Source organism: Calidris pugnax, unplaced genomic scaffold (genome assembly GCF_001431845.1).
Source record: "Calidris pugnax isolate Ruff unplaced genomic scaffold, ASM143184v1 scaffold81, whole genome shotgun sequence".
Lineage (NCBI taxonomy): Eukaryota > Metazoa > Chordata > Aves > Charadriiformes > Scolopacidae > Calidris > Calidris pugnax.
In genome coordinates, this window is record NW_015090880.1 from 5,816,404 (window position 1) to 5,838,529 (window position 22,126).

At 41.9% G+C, this 22,126-nt stretch overlaps 1 protein-coding gene across 1 annotated transcript in view; it reads right to left on the reverse strand.

The window, feature by feature from the left end:
- Positions 1-11,686: 11,686 nt before the first annotated feature.
- LOC106890677 overlaps positions 11,687-22,126 on the reverse strand; it is a 34,015-nt gene continuing 23,575 nt past the window's right edge. The window contains exons 10-11 of the mRNA XM_014946631.1: positions 17,841-17,958; positions 11,687-11,882 (exon numbers count right to left, since the gene is read on the reverse strand). Coding sequence (XP_014802117.1) covers positions 11,687-11,882; positions 17,841-17,958 — 314 coding nt within the window. The remainder of the gene's footprint in view (positions 11,883-17,840; positions 17,959-22,126) is intronic.

The window sequence follows — 22,126 nt, forward strand, 5'->3', positions numbered from 1 at the left end:
TAATAGGGATTGACTAGGACCTTCTGGACCCCCTGATTTAGAACATAAGAGGAGCATTTAAAGATAGGAAATTAAAAATTGATAATTACTCATGTTTTCCCAATTTACTGAAGTGCAACACAAAGTCCTTGAAACCTACACAAGGCAGTACCCTTGCAATATTCAAGAAGGGACTGGATGTTTGTACAAATTTCACTGTCCAGAGAAGTCCTAGCTCTGCTCAACAGCCAGTTTGGGAACAGCCCAACACAACACATCATGATTTTAACCATTCTTAGATTTTTAAATGGCAGACCAGTGTGGAAAGCAAAAAGCTCCTATCTTCCTGTTGTGGGGTTTAACATTACAAATGTTAGAGTTCCCAGCCTTTTGGGGCTCATGGACCACCATAAATACACAGATGTTCCTACTGATTCCCACCCTAGCAATGGAGAACTGATAGACTTACTAGCGTTGCCATCTAACACAGATCCGTACATCAGCTACAGATCAGATACCCTTGCCATATAACCAGATTGACAGCCCATGCTGGGAAAGCTGGTACAAACTTTGACTAATGTTGGCTTGCTCCTTGTACAGACTTCAATTCAAATGTGCACAGTACTCAAAGAAACAAGACCGTGGCCCAAAAGACAATAGGGCACCCCTTTTCGCAAGCCGGTTTTTCTCTCTCAAAGCCAATGATCTATCAGGAACGCGATTCCTCCCTACCACAACCGCTCATCTCTGAAAGAAAATTTGTAATTCCCGTTCTTGATTCCCTTTCAACCTGTTTCTCTAAAACAATCTTCCCCTCAGGCAACTTGAGTCTCCAGCCTTTGTTTGGCTGAGGATGTAAATATTTGGGCACTCACAGATTTGATATATATATACATATTTGTTGGAACATTTACCACCTGCTATTCAAAGTTAAATCCATAGATTACAGAAAACAAGTTCTTTATCGCTTTTTGTCTAATGTAAAATTAAAGACAGCTGAAAGCCTACAAGCTTTCTCTTGCTTGTGAGTCAGTTGTAGCATAATTACCCCTCTAAGGCTTGAATAGCGGCAAAGAGCCAGATCTTTGCAAAGGCCCATCATCCCAGAGAGAGCTCCAGGAACTTCTGTGCTCCTGAGGACATTAAATCAGAGGTCATTAAAGCAGAGGCCACAGACTAATGAAAACTCCTCGACTGTACTCTGCATGAGGTCTCATCTGCCAGTGATAAAGTCTCATTCGGCTCCTGAAGCAGGGAGACCCAGGGTCTCCATTAAGCATCATGTGTCTCCTTCTGAGACCAACACAGGTAATACTGTATTTTTGCATTGCACAGGGTTTTCCCAGCCCTGTTCCCAAAGTTAAAAGTGTTTTTTGGAGGTCTGTAAGATCTTTACACAGTCAAATGCTTCCTATGTGTGAAGTGAGGTCTATCAAACCTGCATTGCTTTCCCAGTGTGGCTTTTCTTCCTTAGGGCACTGAAGCAATACTTGGAACAAGGTCTACCTCTTGGCTATGGGCAGGTTTTTCCTCTCTCCAGGCATCTCAGAGACTTCTTTAGACTCAAAACCAGATGAAGCATCTGCATGACTGTCATTGAAGTAAGGTTCTGCCAGCACTCAAAAAAAAAAATCCCAAACTAACCCAACCAACCAAAAAACCAAGGAGATATACTGAGTTCTTATCTTATTGTTTTCATGAGGTTTTCAGGTGGTGACATGGGGTAGTATGAGCAGAGGAGAGCAGACTATGTAGGAGCAGGACATGTGTGGAGTGTACACAGCAGCACAGCAAAGCTGGTGCAAATAGTGATGCAAACTGCAGCAGTGCCATGACCTCCAGTATCAAACTGGGCTTCATTGTCAGTACTATGTACAGGCCTCTTTAGGTTTATTTCACTCTGTGAGCTTTCAAAATATGCTTGAATAAAAGATAACATCCCTAAAAGAGACCAGGCTTACTTCAGAGGTTTCAGAATTTCCCACTCCCTTGTGACTACTCTCGGTCAATGGGTACCAGTGCAGTTTCAACACCCATGTCCACTACTGGCAGTCAGGCCCCAAGCACAAAAAAAAAACCTGTTCACCTGGTAAAGGCTTTTTGCACTTCGTTGTACACGTGTAAGTATTTTTGAATACCCAGTTATAAATATGGGACTTACATGATGTACACCTAATGGTATGCATAACAGTATAAGCAGTAGCCTCCAACCAAGAAGGTTTGGAAATCTGAGAAGCAGAAGCGCTGAGGGCTGGTCATTAAACTGACTGTTTGGATCTGACTGTTATCGAAGAGGAAAGGTACGTCTCTGCTTCCTAATGAAAAGGATAGACAGATATTGAAGAAGAGTAAGTTGGACTTTAATTACTGTTTTTGATGTCTGATCTATAACTCCCTAAAAGTTTTGTACAGGAGCAATATGGAAGCATCAGAAAATTCCACTGGGATATAGATGAGGTCCAGTTTGCAAAAATATCCTCTTCATAAAGCAGCTCAATGCCCTCTTTTGCTTGGCAAACCATCATGAATTTATGATGCATTGCATTTGGAAGGCAACACGGTGCACAGCTGAGGCAAGTTACTGAAACGCAGGGAGAGTAAAAGCAAAATGTTCTGAGAATGAGGGTGCATATGGGGATGTATTTGAAAAAAATTATATATATATAAATATACACACACATTTGCTAGAGAAAATGTATATGTATTTATAAAAAAATCTAAACTTCTCACCAGTCAAAAGTTAGAAATGATGCAAAACGCATCTGCTTTGATAAGCCTGATATAAATCTCACAGCTTGAAGCTTTTAACTGACCCTTTCCAGTTCATGAATATTTTAAGTGAACCCAGTTTAATTTAAAACAACCCTGGATCAATATATGCATTTATTCTGGCACCATCCAAATTTCAGGTCCTTGTATTATCAAAAATTGTATCATACATCTCCAGTTTGACTCCAAATCTAGGGTTCATTCAAGGCTGGAGCTCAAATTAGGGGTAAACCTACATGGATTGAAACCTAAAAACGTCCGTATGGAACGCAGCCAAGCAAGACAATGTGGCTACCTATATTTAGAGCAATCCCGTGACATAATGACCCTCCTATTGCCCAAAGCTGACTTTCAGAGAAGCACACAAATGCTCTGGGGAATAAGTGGTTTCCAATATCACTTTGTGATGGTGTTCAGCATGGAATATCAGCAAGGAGACATTTCTGCATGTCAAGGAAGTTCACGCTACCAAGCTTCAGAAAACCCACCCCTTTGTTCCCCAGAGCATTGATGGGGAGAAGAATTGCCCATCCCACCAAGAACTGACACCTCACACCTACAGGGCACTTTCCATGAAACAACAGTTTCAACAACCCAAAACTGCTACCGTCCTGGACACCTCTTGGAAGAAGCCCCCTTACCTGTACGACTTTCTTCTCCATTCAGGTGTGCAGAGAGAGTCACTGGCTGAGAACTGCAAGATGATTGACAAATTATTCTTTGAAGATTTTTAGGGCTCCCCATAGCACTGATGGGCAGAAGAGTTGCCCATCCCACCAAGAACTGACACCTCCAACCTACAGGGCACTTTCCATGAAACAACACTTTCAACAACCCGAAACTGCTACCGTCCTGGACATCTCTTGGAAGAAGCCCTCTTGCCTGTACAACTTTCTTCTCCATTCAGGTGTGCAGAGAGTCATTGGCTGAGAACTGCAAGGTTGACAAATTATTCTTTGAAGATTTTTAGGGTCTTGGAGCACTTGTATGTATGACTTTGCAAGACTTGTAAAAAGCAGCTATTTATAAGAATGACTCCAAACCTACTGTCCGGTTTAAATATTAATGGAGTTAACAACTGCTCACTGTCCCACAGATCAGTGTTCTCCACCTCTCATCTTCATGTCAATGAGAGGCATTTCTTAATAACTACAGTGAAAGTTAAGTCCTGCTTTCCTCTTAAAGTTGATGAGAGTTTTGCTCTGTCGTAATTTATTATGTACTTACGTTTTTCCTTCCTAGTACTGTTCATTTTTTTAAAAAAATGTTGTCTTAAAAGACACTAGCATATATTCCACTGCACCAAATATATGGAAAGAAAGGTTTTAAAATGAAAAACATATCTCCATCCACTGCAAAATTCATTTGGTGCCACAAACATAACACAGATCCTGTATTAATCCAGGTGGCATACTTCTATTGCAGTTAAATTTCATAGCAGTGGCAGCCACCAGGCATCATCCTCTCACCTGGTGCCAGAGGCAGCAGCCTGCTCCCCGGCTGCAGTCCCTTGGGTGCCCTGGGACACCCTTGCGAGCACAGAACCCAAAAGCATGCACAAAAATGTATAGGTGTCCATGGGAAGGGCTGCAGAGTTTCTCACTTCTCAGGCATAATTTTAATGCCTGAAAAACATCAATTTCCATAGGAAGGACAGCCTAAATAAGCTTCCAGGTGCTTTGGTAAAGAGAAAAGCTATCGGTCATTTTAAATGCAATGAATAACAGATACCAACTGCATCACTACATCTGCCTCATCACACTGCAGCAGTGACAAAAAGGCAGAAATGTGGACCAGTTTAACACTTGGGGTGCATTTGTGGGGGCTTATTCAGTGCATAGATTGTCCGTATAACCAACCTCTAAGGAAATACCTACATAAACATCCAGCCTGTGACTTCATTAAGATGCTCGCTGACTCTATGGGAAGTCCATAATAATCTCTACAGAAAGAATGCGATCAATATGTTATCAAGAAGATAAGTCAGTGTCAACGTTAATGTTTAAATATTCATCTACTTGTACCAACATCTTGTCTGTTACTGAAACAACAGGAATATTCAAAGATTAACTCTACATAAAAGACTGGATAATTTTTTTTCTCCAATTCCTTGTTTTTCTCTCGTCAGTTCTACGAACAGTTGTTAAGTAGAACAGGTTGGCATTTTTTCATCAAAACGTTACTTATTTGAAAAATGGGTCTTGGAACAAACCAAGACTTTTGCAGAAAATTTTCATTTGGGGAAATTTTTCAGCTTGTTGTCAAGAAAAGTGAAAACTGAAAGGAACTCATTTTCCAGGATACACAATAGTTCTGAATATATAATCAAAAGAGCTAAAAGAACCAGACGGTATTTGTTTTAATCCAAAGAATTTGAAGGGAGAGAATATAAAAGGACTCATATTAACTGCAAGCACATTTATGAGGAGCTTCGGAAGAGAGAAGATTTGCTTCTTCATTCAGGACCACTAGACTAACTCCAGAAAGTACCGGAGGAGAGCAGGAGGGAGGACAACTTCCTAGAATTTACGACCCACTCAAGCCATTTCTGTCACTCAGAAAAGACTTCCCAACATTTCTGCAGTGAAAGAGATGTTTAAACTTAGAAATAAAGAAAAAACTTTACGTAGAGGATTAAGGAGCATGTGAAATGCCTGGACAGAAAGCTGCTGAAGTTCATTGAAGCTTGTGTTCTGAATGGTGCTGCTTGGAGGCTCTAAATATAACCAACACTTCTGCCACCAGAGGCAACAATCCCCTGCAAAAAGGGAGAAAACTGATCTCCTAGAGGATCGTGCTGCCCTGAGAAATCCCACTGAAGAGCAGTGACATGGTTTCCTGCAACATGGTGAGTACATCTACCTGAGACCTGGAAAAAGCAACATATGGTAGTGAACCTAGCCCCACAACTAATTCATCTCCTACAGCACAGGCACTGTGCAGCGTATCACAAGTAAATCAACACTTCTAACACCTTACTCACAGGTAAGCATTGAAGTAAAGCCTGTTACTATTTCTTAGGTGGGATTTGAGCATCAGAATTGGATGAGTGATATGACAATAAGAGAAACAACAGGGACAAACCACACTGTCATCAAAAGAGGTTTGTAATGGAATAACATAGTGTTTGCCATTTTGCTATTTACCAAAAACCTTGTTTTAATCAGGGTTGTAATTAAAGCCCTTAATCATTCTGAACAATTTCAAATGAATGGCTTCTCTCATGTGTTCACATGAGAGAGTTCATGCAAGAACTGTACGTGTAAGGTGGTGGCAGTAGTCTATCCAGACATAGGAAGTAGCCTATGGAAACATAAATCTATTTGTCGGTATTTTAATACAGATCTGAAAATGCTAGTTTACACATTTTAGAAGCTGTTACAAAATGCCAGACAAAAAAAAAAAATGTATCTTGTGAATTAATGAGGCTTCCTAAAGACACAAACTGTGTCTGTACACAGCATGCTATGCTGGTGGAAGGGGAGCAAATAGAGCATGGCAGAAAATGCTTGCAGCTGCAGCGTAGGGTTGGGTCCCAAGGGATGTCTTCCAGGGGAGGGCATATTGTCAACACACCCAAGCCAGCCAGGGCTGAATTAGTCCTCATCAAGCCCCAGTTTGGTAAAGGACTTGAACAAAAGTGGGAATGGGATCTACAGCCTTCCTTTATGTGTGGATACATTTTCAGGGCACCCCTGGATTCAAGAACATATTCATGTCTTGAAATGGGAAAGGACTGAGGTGGGAGTTCCTTTTACTCACCCACGAACAAGAGCCTTCCTGTGTTTGCTACCGCCAATAAAGTCCTGGTATCAGAAGCTTCATGCATCATGATGGAGTCATGGGGGGTGCAAGTAAATGAAGGCTAAATCCAGGCCTTGGTGTTGAGGTGTATTTCTGGGTAACCCATTTGTACTGTCAACATACTCTGCTTGGTCCCTCTCCACTCTTCTCCATTTGCCTTGGTGCCACGGTGTGACAGCAGCAGCACTGGCAGCAGATCTGGGGAAAGAGGTCAGATAGGACACACTGGGAAGGCAGAGCCCTAGAGAAAGAAGGAAGAGGTACTGAATGGAGAAAAGACACCGAGTAATTAAAAATATAACAGCAAACACTTGCTGTGATTTGAGACTTTTGAAGAATTTCAACCTGTTCTGGTAAGAAGGCATATGGTGTAAGACTGCATTGGGGTTCTCCAAGGAAGAGCATGTATTTTCCTTCCTTGCTTTAAAGAATTAAAACAGTGTGGAAATTAATATATAATCAGATTTATAATCACAGTGTAAAACACATATGGTATTAGGCAGGGCTGGGAAAGGTATCCAATTTTCAGTCCTCAGCTCCTTGCGTTTCCCCTCCCAACAACTATTTAACTCTCTTCTCTTGAAGATCATAAACCTCTTGGTTCCCAGGTGCTACTACTCCCTTCTGTTCCTCTATCAGCTGGCCAGAAAGGCAGCAAGAGCCTCACAGATCTTCTTGCTCCCCAAAGGAGTGGGAAAGGCAATCCTTTTCTACCCTGCTAGCCAAAGGTACAGGAACTTACCACAAAACCTTTTACCCTAAGGGAACTGCTGATTTCTTTAAGAAAACATTCCAAAATGGGTTTTGCTTAACTTCCAGCAAAACATTGGCATGTTCCTTGAGGAAGAACTGGTGGACTCACAGTGCTGTGATGGGCTCCACAGGGAATCCTAGCAAAGGGATGGAAGTCCTCAGCAGGGCATGTCAGAACCTGGGCCTCCAAAAGAAGCAGAAAACCACAAGGACTTGTGTCCTCATGGCACCTGGTAGGTCCAGTTTCCTCCACAAGCAGCAGAGAGTCCCAAGAGCCACATCTCACAGTGCACGTTTTTCTTTGCTGCTTTGCACTGGAAATTTGACAGGTCCCCACCACATTTGCTCTGGTTATGTGCTGAAACAGGTAAAATACACCTGTATGAAACGTTTTACCAACCTGCTGCCCTTGGCTTTGCATTCCCACATACCTGAGATACCCATCTCCCAGATGTCCTTCCAGCATAAGAAATGTCACATGTGCACTGCAGGGCTGCAGCGTGGGGTGCAATCAGCAGCTATTCCAGGTCTAGGGGCACCAGATGTCACCCACAGCACCCTATGCCTTTGGAGATGTCACCTTAACACATTTCTTTCAGGGCAACCAATGATGGATGGATGGATGGATGAATGGATGGATGAGTTAAAGGTATAAAATCCCCCTTTTTCCTCTCAGAGGCCACAATAACATTCAACCCCCCTTCCATGTCAATCTTAAGTCTGCATTTTAACATATACATTGAGGAGAGTGTGTTAAAAAAAAAATCTAATATTATGCTTTTGAATAGCGAATTTACCTAAGTAAATAATTATTTTTAAACCCAAGATTTAGGCAGCTTTAGTATTCCACATTATGCTAATGTTTGACAATTACTAAGTGTGGGTATCAGCCAGCATTTTTTTTTTAAGTTTAATTTAAAGCAATTTGACATGGAAAGGTTATTACTTTAGTTGCCAATAAAAGCTGTACTTTTAACATAAGTGTACACCAAGCCCTAGGGTATGTGACTATTATCTTTTCTGCAATTATGTGGTGTTCTACATAAATGTTTAAAAAAAAAAAAAAAAAGAAAAAAACTTAGAAATATCAAAAGTACTAACTTAGCTGCAATATAAAAGTTGAATCGCGGAGCCGGGAAGCGGCGGCTCCCGCAGACACAACACAGGTTGAGGTTTCCTCCTAGAGGTACCGCCGGGAACGGCGCCTCCACCACCGCCACCACCACCCCACAGAGCCCCCGAAGATGCCCTGAACAACCTCATAAAACTGCCATTTTGCAGCTTCACCTGCATTCCCCAAAAAAGCGCTTTTTTTTCCCCACAAGGTTTCCTTTTCTTCATCTTTTTTTTTTTCATTCTTTTTTTTCACCACGTCTTCTAAGACTGATACTCCCATTTTGCAGCTTCACCTGCATCCCCCAGAAAAGAGCTTTTTTTCCCACAAGGTTTCCTTTTCTTCATCTTTTTTTTTCTCTTTTTTTATTCTTTTTTTTCACCACGTCTTCTAAGAGGGGAAAAAGGCTTTTCTTGCATCCCTCGTGAGCTTCTGCTTTTCCCTTATAAGGGGAAATCGTAGTTTCCACTTGCTTTAGGGCTGTGGCAGTGGAGATTCCCCCTCTGCACAAGGCAGGGAGTCCCCTGCCCAGGGAGCAGCCGCCGTGCAGTCAGGCACAGATCCCAACTCAAACGTGAAGTTTGGTCCCATCAGACAGAACCACCGCTGCGTGGTCAGTCCTGCTTTTGAGTGGAAATCTGCCTTTTCCCCCAGGAAATTACGGGGGGGGGGGGGGGGGAGCATGAAGAGCCACAATACTGTTGCTGGAGCCCCTGGAGGGATGAAGACCTGGGTACAGTCTGCCCTTAAGAGGACACAGACCAGCTCTCACAAGCGTGGGGAGAGGCATTTCCCTTCTGACAGCTATTCTCCTCCAGGATTCATTTTGGTGGCCGAAGCAAGGATGCCACACAAGCCAAAAGTGCAGTGAGGGTGTTTGCCCATCACCCTGGGGACTTGGCACCAAGTGCCTCAAACCCTTGGGCAGCTGAGTCTTGAGTCCCTCCTGTCACAGAGCGAGTGAGAATGGTCTCTTCCACCAGTCTCTCTGGGCCAACAAGGGGCAGAGCCTGGGTCTGGGTGGGCATTTGGCTACATCTCCAAACAGGGTCCAAGCCCCACATCATCCCGTGCAGGCAAACTCACTCCTCTCTGCTCTGCCCTTCAAAGGCAGAGCCTTGGGGCAGCAGATTGGGCGAGACACGCTCTAGTCCAAACGCTGGAGGCTGCTTAGTTAAGAGATCATCTTGATTATTTCATTTTTTTTTAAAGTCTGGGTTGGGTTTTTTTGGTTGGTTTTTTCTTTTTTTTTTTTTTCTGTCTGGGTTTTGTTTTTAAAGTTACTTTGAAGCTTGTGAAAGTCACAGCATGACCCTTGCTGGCTGAAAGTCTTCTTCCCAAAAACACCCGACATTAGGACGATGAACTCCAGCTTCCTGAGATGCCCTGCCAGCACCTTCTGGTGCCGACCCGCAGCCACCGCCAGCCAGGGAAAGGCAGGTCAGCCCCTGCAGCCTGCTCAGCCCTTTGTCTTTCTACTGAGAAAGTGAGAACATTGGTTACGGTTCCAGCGCCAACTCAGTTCATGTTTCAAATTAGCTAAAGTTTGTTATTTTACACTTTTAGGTAGGAGCTGCAACAAACTGTTCACCAGCAGTGCAAGCGATAGTATACAAGCCCCTCTAGGATCCCTTGGAAGAGCTCCTGATGAGTTCACCAATGTTTGCACATTAACCTCTGGGTGAAAAGCCAGCCAGAGGGATGTGAGAACTCCACCGAGCCCTCCAGAGCATGACACAAAATGATGCAAGTGTGGGAGCTAGGAGAGAAAAGGTTTTGTGAGCCCAGAAAAATAATAAGACGTTTAAATCCTTAATTGTTTTTCTTGAAGATTTATCCAAAATTGAGCTCTCCTTAAGCCTGTGAGTTTGCAGAGCATTGTCAATAAATTAGATCATGCACACAAGGCAGGGATTTCCAGCCAAGAAGCTCTAGCCCTGAGTCGCTTAACAGCAACACTCCCCAGAAAAACGACTCGAGATGAAACATGAGATATGTATTAATTATCAATGGTCTAATAGAAAATTTAATGAAGACAAGTATCTTCTTGCACTTTATCCACGATAACGATGATAGTACGTCAGCGAGATGCATACCTTACAGTGTGGCGGTGAATGTCAAGTCTGAAGCCATTATAGCAATTCACCACAATAATGGCTAGCCAATGTATGGACTTGTAGCATTTAATCAAAGTAATGACATTCATCCACAATTATTTATGTTATGGTAACAAAGAGCTGCCAAACGCAAAACAAATGACATGAGGATTTGCAAGTGAATTCCTTCCCGTAAATTCTCCTTACGTTATGCTTAAAGGCCCTCAGGATGGAAGTCTGTATAAATTCAGAGCATTATCAAAACGGTGGTGTTACTGTGCCACGTTTTACTGCCTATAAGCACTGAACCCAAGCACTGTTGCAGAAACAAGCTCTTCAGCCAACAGGACTGTATTTGATCCCATTTGAGCTGGCCCTGATTTACACCTGAGAGTTGTCTTCAGAATTTTACAGGAGGGGGAAAAAAAAATAAAAATCAGAAGACGACCTTTGCTTACATCTGCCTATCAAGGAAAACAAAGACCCAGTTGTATCAACACTTATACATGTGTTTTACTTAAAGTATATGAGCAGTCCCCACTTACCTCAATGGGCTTTGGATTAGGGCCATTATAATTACCAACCATGATTCTCTATTAAGTGCAGTACTTCTCTTTCAGGGGCATTTCTGTGGGTGTTTGTATAAAAACACTGTCAAAAACTAAGAACACCAGTAAATATAAAATGGCAACATTCAGGTTCAAATGCAATGAACTAATTTATTTTTTTTAACACTACATCCAACTGTTTTTCAGCACTCACAGATGTCACTGGAACAACTTGAATACAAAAAAAAAGATCTCCTAAGAACAATATACTACACAGACCAGCTAATATTGATTGCTTTAAAAATGCCCCCTGTTAAACTAAATAATAGCCAAGTCTCACTGCAGTAAATGTGCCTTTATATCATTAAACACTAATTTAACAGAAATGTGAATGCATAGTGAAAAACATGAAAATGTTAAAAATGAAAGATTGCTTTCTTTTGCTTTTTTTTTTTTTTTTGGCATTATATGAGTCTCCAAAGCAACACCCGAAAGACTAACACAATCATTTCATATTAGCTGGTCACTTGGCCACACAGACCAAAACTGAGACTAAACTGAACTCTAATATGCACTTTCCAACGTGACCTGCGCTCCTGAGAGCGGAGGTAGGAGGAAGCCCCTCACCACAGGCTCTGGCCGCCCTCGATGACCAAATTATGGCCCGTCATGTAATCAGAGGCTTCGGAGGCCAAGTAGACGACGGCAGCCTGCAGGTCGGTGGCCTGGGCCAGCCTGCCCGCAGGGATGTCCACCAGCCAGCGCCGCACCAGTGGCCGCAGGTCCTTGGAGCGGATGAGCGGCGTGTCCACGATGCCCCTGCAACGAGCACATGCACCCAGAGTTTAGGAAGAGGTTTTGCCCAGAAGGAAAGGTGGCACTTAATAGGTGTTCGAGATGTTAATTTGGGAGGAAAACCCGTGGAATAGCACAAAGGCGATGCACAAGTCAGACCTGCTCTGCCTCTGCTGAAAGTCATGATGCAAACTTTGGCATCGATTCTTTCCTATTGCCTTGCGCTGCCGACGGGCAGGCTTAGTGCTTTTATTTAAGTGAGTACACATATACTGTGCACACACATATAGCAGTAGCCTTTAAGTTATTCATAGTTATCAATTTGAATTTTTTTTTTACAGAAAACAAGAGCGGCATTGGAACAAAAAGCACCTTGAACCAGGTCTGTCACAGCTCTTGGGAACTGTCATCCTTTTACTGATTTCTCTTCCTATTGTTTTGCAGCGTAACATCACACAACATGTTTGTGTACAGCCCAGAAAGTGAAAACAGCCCCACTTCCCATACGTCAAAAAATGAGGAGAAAGCAAAGACAGTGACCTTCTGGGCTCCAGACCCCTTCCACACAAAAAAGGAGAGGCAAAGACAAGCACGGCACCTCCGGCGCAATTCCCCTTAAACCAATACCCCAACAAATCACAGCGCATTTACCTGTCTCACCTCTTTTACATTAATGAGCGACTACGCCATTTATTAAAACTCTGCTAAGTTCATTTTCTTCAGGTGCCCTAAAAATGAGTGATGCTCCGGCAAGCACAATGCTGGGCGAACATTTGGCTGGCTTTTATGACTTTAACTGCGACTGATTTGTCATACTCCTCCTTAACAACATATTTGTATTTTGCGAAATGTATAATTTTTTCAGCCCCTGAACAAATATATTTACATAACTGTGTCTAACGAGAAATTACATTTAACTTCTCAGAAATGACAATAACTAAAACCTGAACTGCCAATTCCACTTCATTAGTGTGGTAGAAATGCATTCCAAATGTTAATAAAAATTCCAACATGCTGATAAATTAGCGCTTCTAAGGAGCATGTGACACCTTGGTTAACATATTCAACCTCAATTATATTTCTCTTCAGCACCCTGTTATCTGGAACCTTTGCTGGCAATCAGAGGTGCTGTTTTTCAGCGGCCAATTTTCTAGATAATGTAGCTTATCAACACTGTGGGTAAACTTGCCAATGAAATCAGGCTGCACTGAACCACACACACGCTAATTGCATCTCTTTTTTATGCATATTTACAGACTGTCACTTCAAAGAAATCAGTGGCCCATTGAGGCAGCCAGTTAGCTGGAAGAATTGCCTCTTGCAAATGAAAATTAGCAAACAAGCTAGTGATAAATATGAAATGAACAAAGTATAAAAACACCCGTTTTGTTCTGAAACTTCATCGGCATCCCAATTTATACTTCCAAGGAAATAATTTTTTGAGGCACACTGGATTCTGGGTATGAGCTTTACCTTTTGTTTTAAATGAAGGCTGAAATCTACTATTTACTCTGTTATGAAGTGGAACTAATTCAGACTTTCCCCCAAACATTTCTCTTTTCACTAATCAGGCAGGATTTAAATATCGGCTTTATTTTTTATTGTAATTGTCAATAAACACCAGAGCAGTTCAGAAACACTGAGCGATGCAGCTCGTTGAAGCTCTGGCAGTGTAATAAAATCAAACGCATTCCAGTGTAGGACTGCAGACCGTTTACTTATTTCCCCCAAGCACAGCCTCCTGTTCTCCCCCCTCGTTCACCCAAACTCCTCAAGAACTGGTTTTCTTCAGAGAGAAACGAGCTTTGAGAGAGACATGAAATATGTTGGACTCCTTTCCCTTATGTGCCTCTCACCGTGCTTACAAAGCCATCAACATCATCATTCTGGCTTTACACTATCAGAGATCAGATCCATGTGATTTTGTAATTTATTTTTTTTTCATTTACATATATGTTTTAACCCCAAGGGAATGCAGATTAGGGAATAGGACACATAGTCCTCCAGCACAACAGATTTTGCTAAAAAGAGGACATTTTTCAATCTGTTCGGAAAAATTCTCTTTGGTCTGATCATGGCAACCTGTAAATCACAGCGGTGTGCCTCAGGCTGGACCTTTCTTTAGGCTCAGTTCAAGTAGCAAAAATTTAGATGTGTAACAAAACTTCATTAGAAATTTTTGTTATAGAAATGAGAGAAAGATATAGCGCAAAACTTAAAAGTTGCAAACACACATACTGATGGCACTATAAATATTAGGCATGTCATTGATACTACACATCTTCTGGGAAAGCTCTGGTGCCAAGTTGGGCAATTTAATGTTGTCGAACCCTTTTAGGCAGATTTTAGTTGGCTTCTAACCAGTTCCAGCAAAGACAACTGCCAATGCATTAATTCCCTACCTCATCTCGTATGCAGTGCTGAGCCTATCAGTACTTTCTGTTGCATGTCAATGTAATATCAAACTGCTGGTTCCTTAACGTGAGACATGAGCATCAATATTTCATTATTGATACACAGGACAATTTGAGACATTAGGAAAAAAAAAAAAAAAAAAAAAAATTGCCTAAAACATTTCCACTTCGAGAGACACATTAGGAAAAATATCACTTACCAGATACTTAACTGGAATTGTTACGTGCGCTCAATCCCCAAATGAGAGCAAAAAAAGATTCCATCTGTGTGTAACTTGATTTCTTTCAGATGAGTTATTAATTTGAATGAGTTAAGTACACTCCACTTAATCAGGAAGTGTTTAATCAAGAGATGCACTTAATTGGGACATCTCCCAAGGAATTAGATTTAAGTCCAAAGATACTTACCAGCAACGGCTGCTGCTAAATGGGGATGGTAATGCTGCTTAATTGGGACGCCTTCAGGTGATGCTGGGGTGCTCCTCCTGCCAGCTCTGCCTCTCCTTCCCCCATGATGGGGTACACCCAAAACCAGTGGTGATGCCTCCCCACCTTCTTTCTGACTGGGCTAAAAGCTGATATAGCACCGTACGGTTCCTCCATACCGTGCCAGGGGAGCAAGGCAGGGATGCAGGGGATGAAGCCTCTTTGCCCATCACACCCCAAATCCCTGCAGCCCAGCAGTGGGGAACATGGTTGATCCCCTGGGACCGCTGGGTCTCCAATAAGCTGGCCTGGCTGTGGCTGTGGGTTAAGCTGAAAATCAGCTTCCAAAAGTTGATCATCATCAACTTTGCCCATCTCAAAGGTCATCACATGATGGCATTTTATGCCTTGCAAATCAAGCAGGGAGACCTAATTAGTCCCAGAAAATGGCCATTAATTCAGTGCAATGGCTGCAAAAATGAAGTGTTCCAATGCTGCACGTGCCAAAAACCCAGAGGTTCTCAAATGTGCCCTGCTCCATCAAACCCAACACACGCCACACGTGTGGGGACCAAAAAAGGGACTAAAACACACCATGGACAGCCAGGAATGGGCCACCAGTCACTGCTCTGTAAAGGTCCCTGTTCACACCCAGGTCCCCTCTGCAGCCTGACCCCACATCCCTTTCAGAAAGACACCAGTAGTGCAGCAGGCTACGAGGAAACCACACTAGACAGTGCCAGAAGGGCCACCATTGAGCGTTTCCACGATACACGGAGATGCTGGCTGCTGCATGGAGCAACAGGCAAAGTCAGCCAAAGCATCCAGGGAGTCTTGGCCACCTTCTCCCCATGGGAACAAGGCTTGCCTGGCCAGCAAGAGAAACCTAAATTTTCAATTTTATAAGTGCAATAAATTATCCTAAGGAGTCTGCTATAACATTTTATGCATTGATAACTTTTATGCATTGCTCTGCATAAGTTTTATGCACTCGTTAAGAAATTAAGTTGCTAAAAAGTGACCAGATAAGAAGAGGGAAAAAAGGCCAAAAGGTTTGCACGGTGAAATAATGTTTAAGGCCAGATTGGAGTGTTCAGAGCTTCAGAAAAAGGTATGTCCAGACTGCCTTAAAGCATTACTGCAACCATGAGTGGGAAGAGCAAAGGACATACTTAGATATTTTACTTATTCAGAGATTATCCTGGGTACCATCATGCCCCGTATCTACCTCCATGTTCCTCATAGTCCCCTCCTGTTGTGAGATGGCTACATCCTAGATTTTGCTGCTTGGCTGCCAGGGATGTTCTCTCTGGGTCTCCAAGCTGCTCTAGGAGGATAGTAAAACCATTTGTCCTCTCTGCGTCTTTTCTGGTTATTCCTCCACAAAGAAATACCTCTCTACCCGTTAAAAGATTTTTGAGCTCAGAGCTAGAGTTGAAGACAGGGAGGGAGGATACGGCCCCATTTTGGCTTGAAAATTAGAAAAAGAGAAATGTGACCATTTGTTCACCGTGCTCTGACAACTGCCTCCAGAAAACTAATTTCAAATATGAGTGTATGTTTCCAACTTATACAAAACAATGAGTTCTGAGCATTCAGTGGAAGTGTGACCATTTGTTCACCATGCTCTGACAACTGCCTCCAGAAAACTAAATTCTTCAAATATGAGCATATGTTTCCAACTTATACAAAACAATGAGTTCTGAGCATCAGTGGATATTTTTTAAATGTATGTAAACCCTCTGGAAATGGGTAATTCCTCATCTAAGAACCTCCTTATCCATGATTGCTGTTCAGTGGATATTTTTAAAATTTATGTAAACCCTCTAGAAATGGGTAATTCCTCATCTAAGAACCTCCCAGTGGATATTTTTTAAATGTATGTAAACCCTCTGGAAATGGGTAATTCCTCATCTAAGAACCTCCTTATCCATGATTGCTGTGAATGTGGTACTACTATCCCACCTCTGTTGGTATAGATTACCCGTCTGTTTTCAGATACAACTCCTGCCAGGTCCTGCTGAGCTTCCCTAATTCCCTTCATCTTCCCTGGCTCTTGAAAGCCAGTGTAAATTCACTAGCACTGGTTGTGAGAACGCTGTTCCAAAGCTGATAGCACTGGCATGGGAAAAATCCCATTACAAAGTAAGATGCTGTGTAAAGAATCTGTGGATCACATAGAGCGATGGCTGGAGTCACTGGTATAATTAGTAATATATAATCATAAGGAAGACAGCTAGTACAAGGAAGTGGACAGAAGACCAACAGTAAAAACACTGGCACTCGCCATTGAGCTTTGTCATTATATTTTTTTACTCCACTTTGTGGATTAAAATATGTAATTTGTTTTTCCTAATTTGATGTACATTATAACTTCATTATTACAATTTAACTCCTGGGTTAAAATCCTGCCCTTCTTACTTACTCTGACGGACTTCAATGGTCTACAGAATTTGACCGCTTCCAATTAACACTATCCACCTGGGTTTCTGCTTAGTACTATCATGCATTGTTAATTGTTTAATAAAATGCCTGTGTTGGATACATGTGTGAGAAGCAGGGAGAGAAAAAGTATATGTGGTAAGAAAACTTTTCTTTGTGAATAAATACCATAAAATAAAACATACAGCTCTAAGTCTAAAAATAAGGAAAATGCAATTTGCAATAAATATATATATATATTTACAAAATTACACCTGGCCTCCTGTGATTGTCAGAGCTGAACAGTATCTCAATTACAGCAGTACAATGTGGCTTTTAAAGTGCCTATATATTTGTCTCAAGTAAAAAGGGGAAAGAAGTATTGTCTATTAAGTGTCAAAAGCCTTTTCTTTAACCGCGGAAGGCTTGGACAGACTAAGGAAATATTTCATCTGGAAGAGAAATGCTAAAAACTACCCTTCACGTTATTGGAAAACCTATTATCAAATGCTAAAACCTCTTCTTAAATCCCTGAGTATACACAGCAACAGAGCAGGCTTGGTTCTAAGTATTTAAACCTTTGTTAAGGAAAAGACAACATAAAAAGGGATGCAATCCACCTGCTAATTAGAAACTTTATTTGCCGAGATACTGTTCATTTGAGCTTTTTAGAACATTTCATTCTCTTTGTACTTTCAAAATGAGACTACATTTTACTTACGGGGAAATGCAGTTGACTTTTACTCCTCTGTCAATCCACTCGGTTCCTAATGTCTGTGTTAATTTTACGACCCCAGCTTTCGAGGTGTTGTACGCCAACTGCTTCTGCGGGTGTGGGACTAGAAGGGATTCAGAAATAGGAAATTATTTATTCTCCACAAATTGAGATAGCTTAGGCACTACACGGACAATTCCCCGTATTGAGATGAACTATTTGCCATTTTCCCTGATACTAGGCAGGGAGGGAGCAACAAGAATTTAGCCACCCACAACGCAAAACTCGACATCTGTATTTTGCCATCTCAAGTTTTTGCCTCAGCAGCTGGGCTACTGGAAAAAAAATTGAGAAAAAAAAAAAAAAAGAAAGAAATTTAAAAGGTCTGTATTTGGACAAAGCCAAAATCGATATATTAAGCACACATATTCAATATTTGACTACTCCTAAGAAAGATAAATAATCATATACACACATGCACATTCATCTACTATATACATATGTCTGTTTATAGGCAAAATACCTGTACACTGTAATACTAACAAAATACAGTATAGCATAATGATATATGATATAATGTATTATGATATAATATAATATAAAGTTATAATACAATAAAGCACATCATAGATTTTATATAACATACTATATTATATATAGCTTCTTGGAACAAATTACTCTCCTTAATTTTTAAATTATCCATAGTCTGAAGCAAACACATCATATTATCTAATCTGTGTTTGTGTGGCTGTGAGCACAGGTGCGTCCCAAAAATTCAGAACACCCACCACTTTCAAAATCTGAAGCTTTTGACAAATGTTTCAGAGATGTCACATGTCACTCAGAGAGGGAAAATGATCGGCTTCCTAATTACCATGTTCAAGCTTGTTAGTGCTGTGTGCTCGGGTGGCTCTGCCCCTCCACCAGCTCTCGCACTCAAAGTATTCCCAGGAAAGCTACTTAAGGACAATTCCCCAGTGGGTGTAAAGTGCTTTAAACCCACGGGAGCCAAACCCAGTCGGTCCAGCTGTTGGGATTTACACCCACAAAGCGTCTCTCCTTGGACTTTTCTGGCTGCCATCGTGACTTTGTTAAACAAATCCAGTGCAAAGCACTGCTCCGTAATTAGCACCATATCAGTACTGAGCATCTCCGAGATGCTGACGCTGTCATGGAGGGAGAGTGGGGGAAATCAGTGCTAATATCAGTAATCACAAAGGCAGGCAATTGTAGCTGCGGGGTTAGGTAAGGCTGAACCCTGGAAGAAAGTGAATATCTCTGCGTTTGTGTACGGTGCGGCAGCCAAACCCCACCGCATCTTGATAAAAGCAGAGAAGCAGCACTGGTAGATGGCATTAAATTGGTCTTAATTTACGAAGTGAAGCCGGTGCATCAGTTCTAGATCAGTACCAGCCACGGTAGCCCAACATATCCACAATTGCTTTTATTGACTAAAACGATTGGTTTTGAGCATGTCAATTTAAAGGGTGAAAAGAAGACGGTAACAAATTGAGTTATCCAAATTCTGAAAGAGCAAAAAGCCCTGTTGCAAATTACTGAGCATGTGTGTGAATAAGGACCTTTGCCTTGAAGGAAGATGTTTGTGAATAGATTTAAAGCACACACATGACGGGAGCAACAATTAGTGTTTTTATGCATATGCTGAAGATTTGTTGAGAATGTGGAGGCCTTTTGCTTGCTACAAAGAGCATTTCACACCATGGCCAGCGTTTATTCTGGCCTCTTTTTTTTTATTATTCAACATGAAATAATTCACATCTCGACCAGCAGAACCACTTCGTGCTCTATATGTGCCTGTTGTCCCCCAGACGCAGCGCGCCGTGTGGGCTCTCGAAAAGATGCGGGGCGTAATTTCTTGATTAATTGCCATGCACCAGCTCCAAGTTACATACAATTTCGGTATTTAACCTCCTAACCTCCCAAAAGCACTTCTTTGCTGAACTTCCCAAACATGTCTGTTTGTGATAAATCGTTCGGCGTTTGCTAAGAGGAGAAGAGTTCTGGCACCAGCTCTGCACCTCCAGCGCACGTGGGTGAGAACAGCAAGTTGCCTCAAGCTATTCAGAACCAGCTCTGGTGTGGGGTGGGTGCTGAGACAGGGGTTTCTAGAGTCCTTCCGTGCAAATGCTTTTGCCTTCATAAGAATATCTCATTCAGAAGATGAAATTTCACCCTCCTGAGACACTTGGCCCCTCTCAATGGGAAGAGCTCAAGAAGAAGACAGTGGGTGCTGGGAAGCTCTGGAGCTGGGTGGGCTTTCTGCAGCCAAGCACCCCACGCTGCCTCCTCTCCCTTTACCTCAGGTGCTCTCTTACAGAGAGCAAAAAGCTCTTAAAGAACATATCGGCAAGCCTCAAAACTCATACAAAATGGGGCTAGAACTCATGAATAAAGCTATGCCCCTCACAGTGCCACCAAAATAAATCTGAATTTGTAAGGCTTCTGGGAAGCGAGGACACTCACTCCTGTTCCAGGCGGAGAAGACGGGAGGAAAGCAGATAAAAATGCTGCCAACATCAGCTGCATTACATTTTAAACACCTGACACTATGTTTTTGCAACCTTGTGCGGTGCATAAGGCTTCCAGCCTGACCTTGAAGCAGGCGCGTAATGTTAATGAGGGGGTGCACGCAGATAGAGAAGACCAGACCACTTACCACTAAAGATATTCACTGTAAAAATTCCAGATCGGAGTTACACCTGTGCGAATGGCAGAGCCGCAGCAGCCTCAGCTCCGCCGCTGAAGCATACGTCTGGAATAATTCCAGTGAAATACCAGAATCAAAATGCACATATGCAAAATGTATGCAGCTTATCTTCAATTAATTAAAACTGATTCTGAGCAGTGTATCTGGAAAAATCGCAAACAAAACCCTCCCTATCCTGCTAAGAGTCTCATCGTTTTCCTGTGTCTCTGAGGAAGGACTCAACCTACCAAAAAAAAAAAAAAAAAAAAAAAAAAAAAAAAAAAAAAAAAAAAAAAAAAAAAAAAAAAAAAAAAAAAAAAAAAAAAAAAAAAAAAAAAAAAAAAAAAAAAAAAAAAAATCCCCCAACTATTTCTAGAAACATTTCATACTATGCCAGTTGGCCAACATACTTAAATAACCAACCAACCAACATATTTATTTAACATTCAGCAGATGGACATGATATGAACATCGTGGTTTTCAGTCGTAGTTTTATAACTACTAGATTTTTTCAATGCCAAGATTCAAACAGGTTCAGAAGGTAAACGCATCTCTTCATCTCTTAACTTCTGGCCTAGCATGCATTAACTTCCAATGACATTTAAACACATCTTGCAATGACCCTTCCAGACTGCTCTCAGGGTTGCTTTCCAATGCTTGATCCAGCTCCAGCACCAATACTGCCCTCAAATGTGATCCCCATGTAGGTCTTGGTGGACTTGGCGTGCCAGCCAAGGAGGTGCACCCTGAGTTGGGGCTGGGATGGATGCCGTGGTGGAACAACATCACCTTCCGGCCCAACAAAGCTATGCCAGGACTTGATGGAGAAGCTGGGAGTTCTGAGAGCACTTCTGGGCTGCAAGAGTGAGGCCAGGAGCAGTGTGCCAAACCAGCAGACCCCCAGCTGGGGCCAATTCCCAGAGCTTCATAACTTTCTCTAGGGTGGAATACCTCCCAGGAAATTTTCCTTTGCAACAATGATGTGGATGGTGACAGCCCAAGCCCAGACCAGACCCCCACAGAGCACAAAAGTTCTGGGTATTTGAAATGTAAAGCTCTACATTTTTTTCAAGACTATTTTTCTTTGGGAGATTTTGTAACTCTACAAAGCCAGAGCGAAGGGATGGTGCCTGTGTTTAAGCATAAGTAAAACAGCTGGTAAAGGCACTTGAAAAAAAAGATTAACAACAACATTATAAATGCATTTTTGAAGAAACATTTAAAGTTACTGTGCAATAAACTGAGCAGAATGTCACAGAATGTCAAACTGGGCACAGTAAAAATAAATGTTATTCCCAAGGAAAATAAAAAGACTGCATATTTATGTAACATTCAGCAGATGGACATGATATTAATACAGGGGTTTTCAGTTGTACTTTTATAGCTACTAGATTTTCTTGCCTAACTTGGCAACCCAAGGCAGCATTTGATTTTTGGATTTGGACAATACTGCAACAGATGTCCAGACCAATAAAATAAATTCCTAAAGGGCTATGCTTAATTTGTGTAATTGATCAATTTTTGTTACATGGGCCTCAGTTCACCAGCATGTAACTGCCTTCCAGATTAGCTCAGCAGTAGGGAT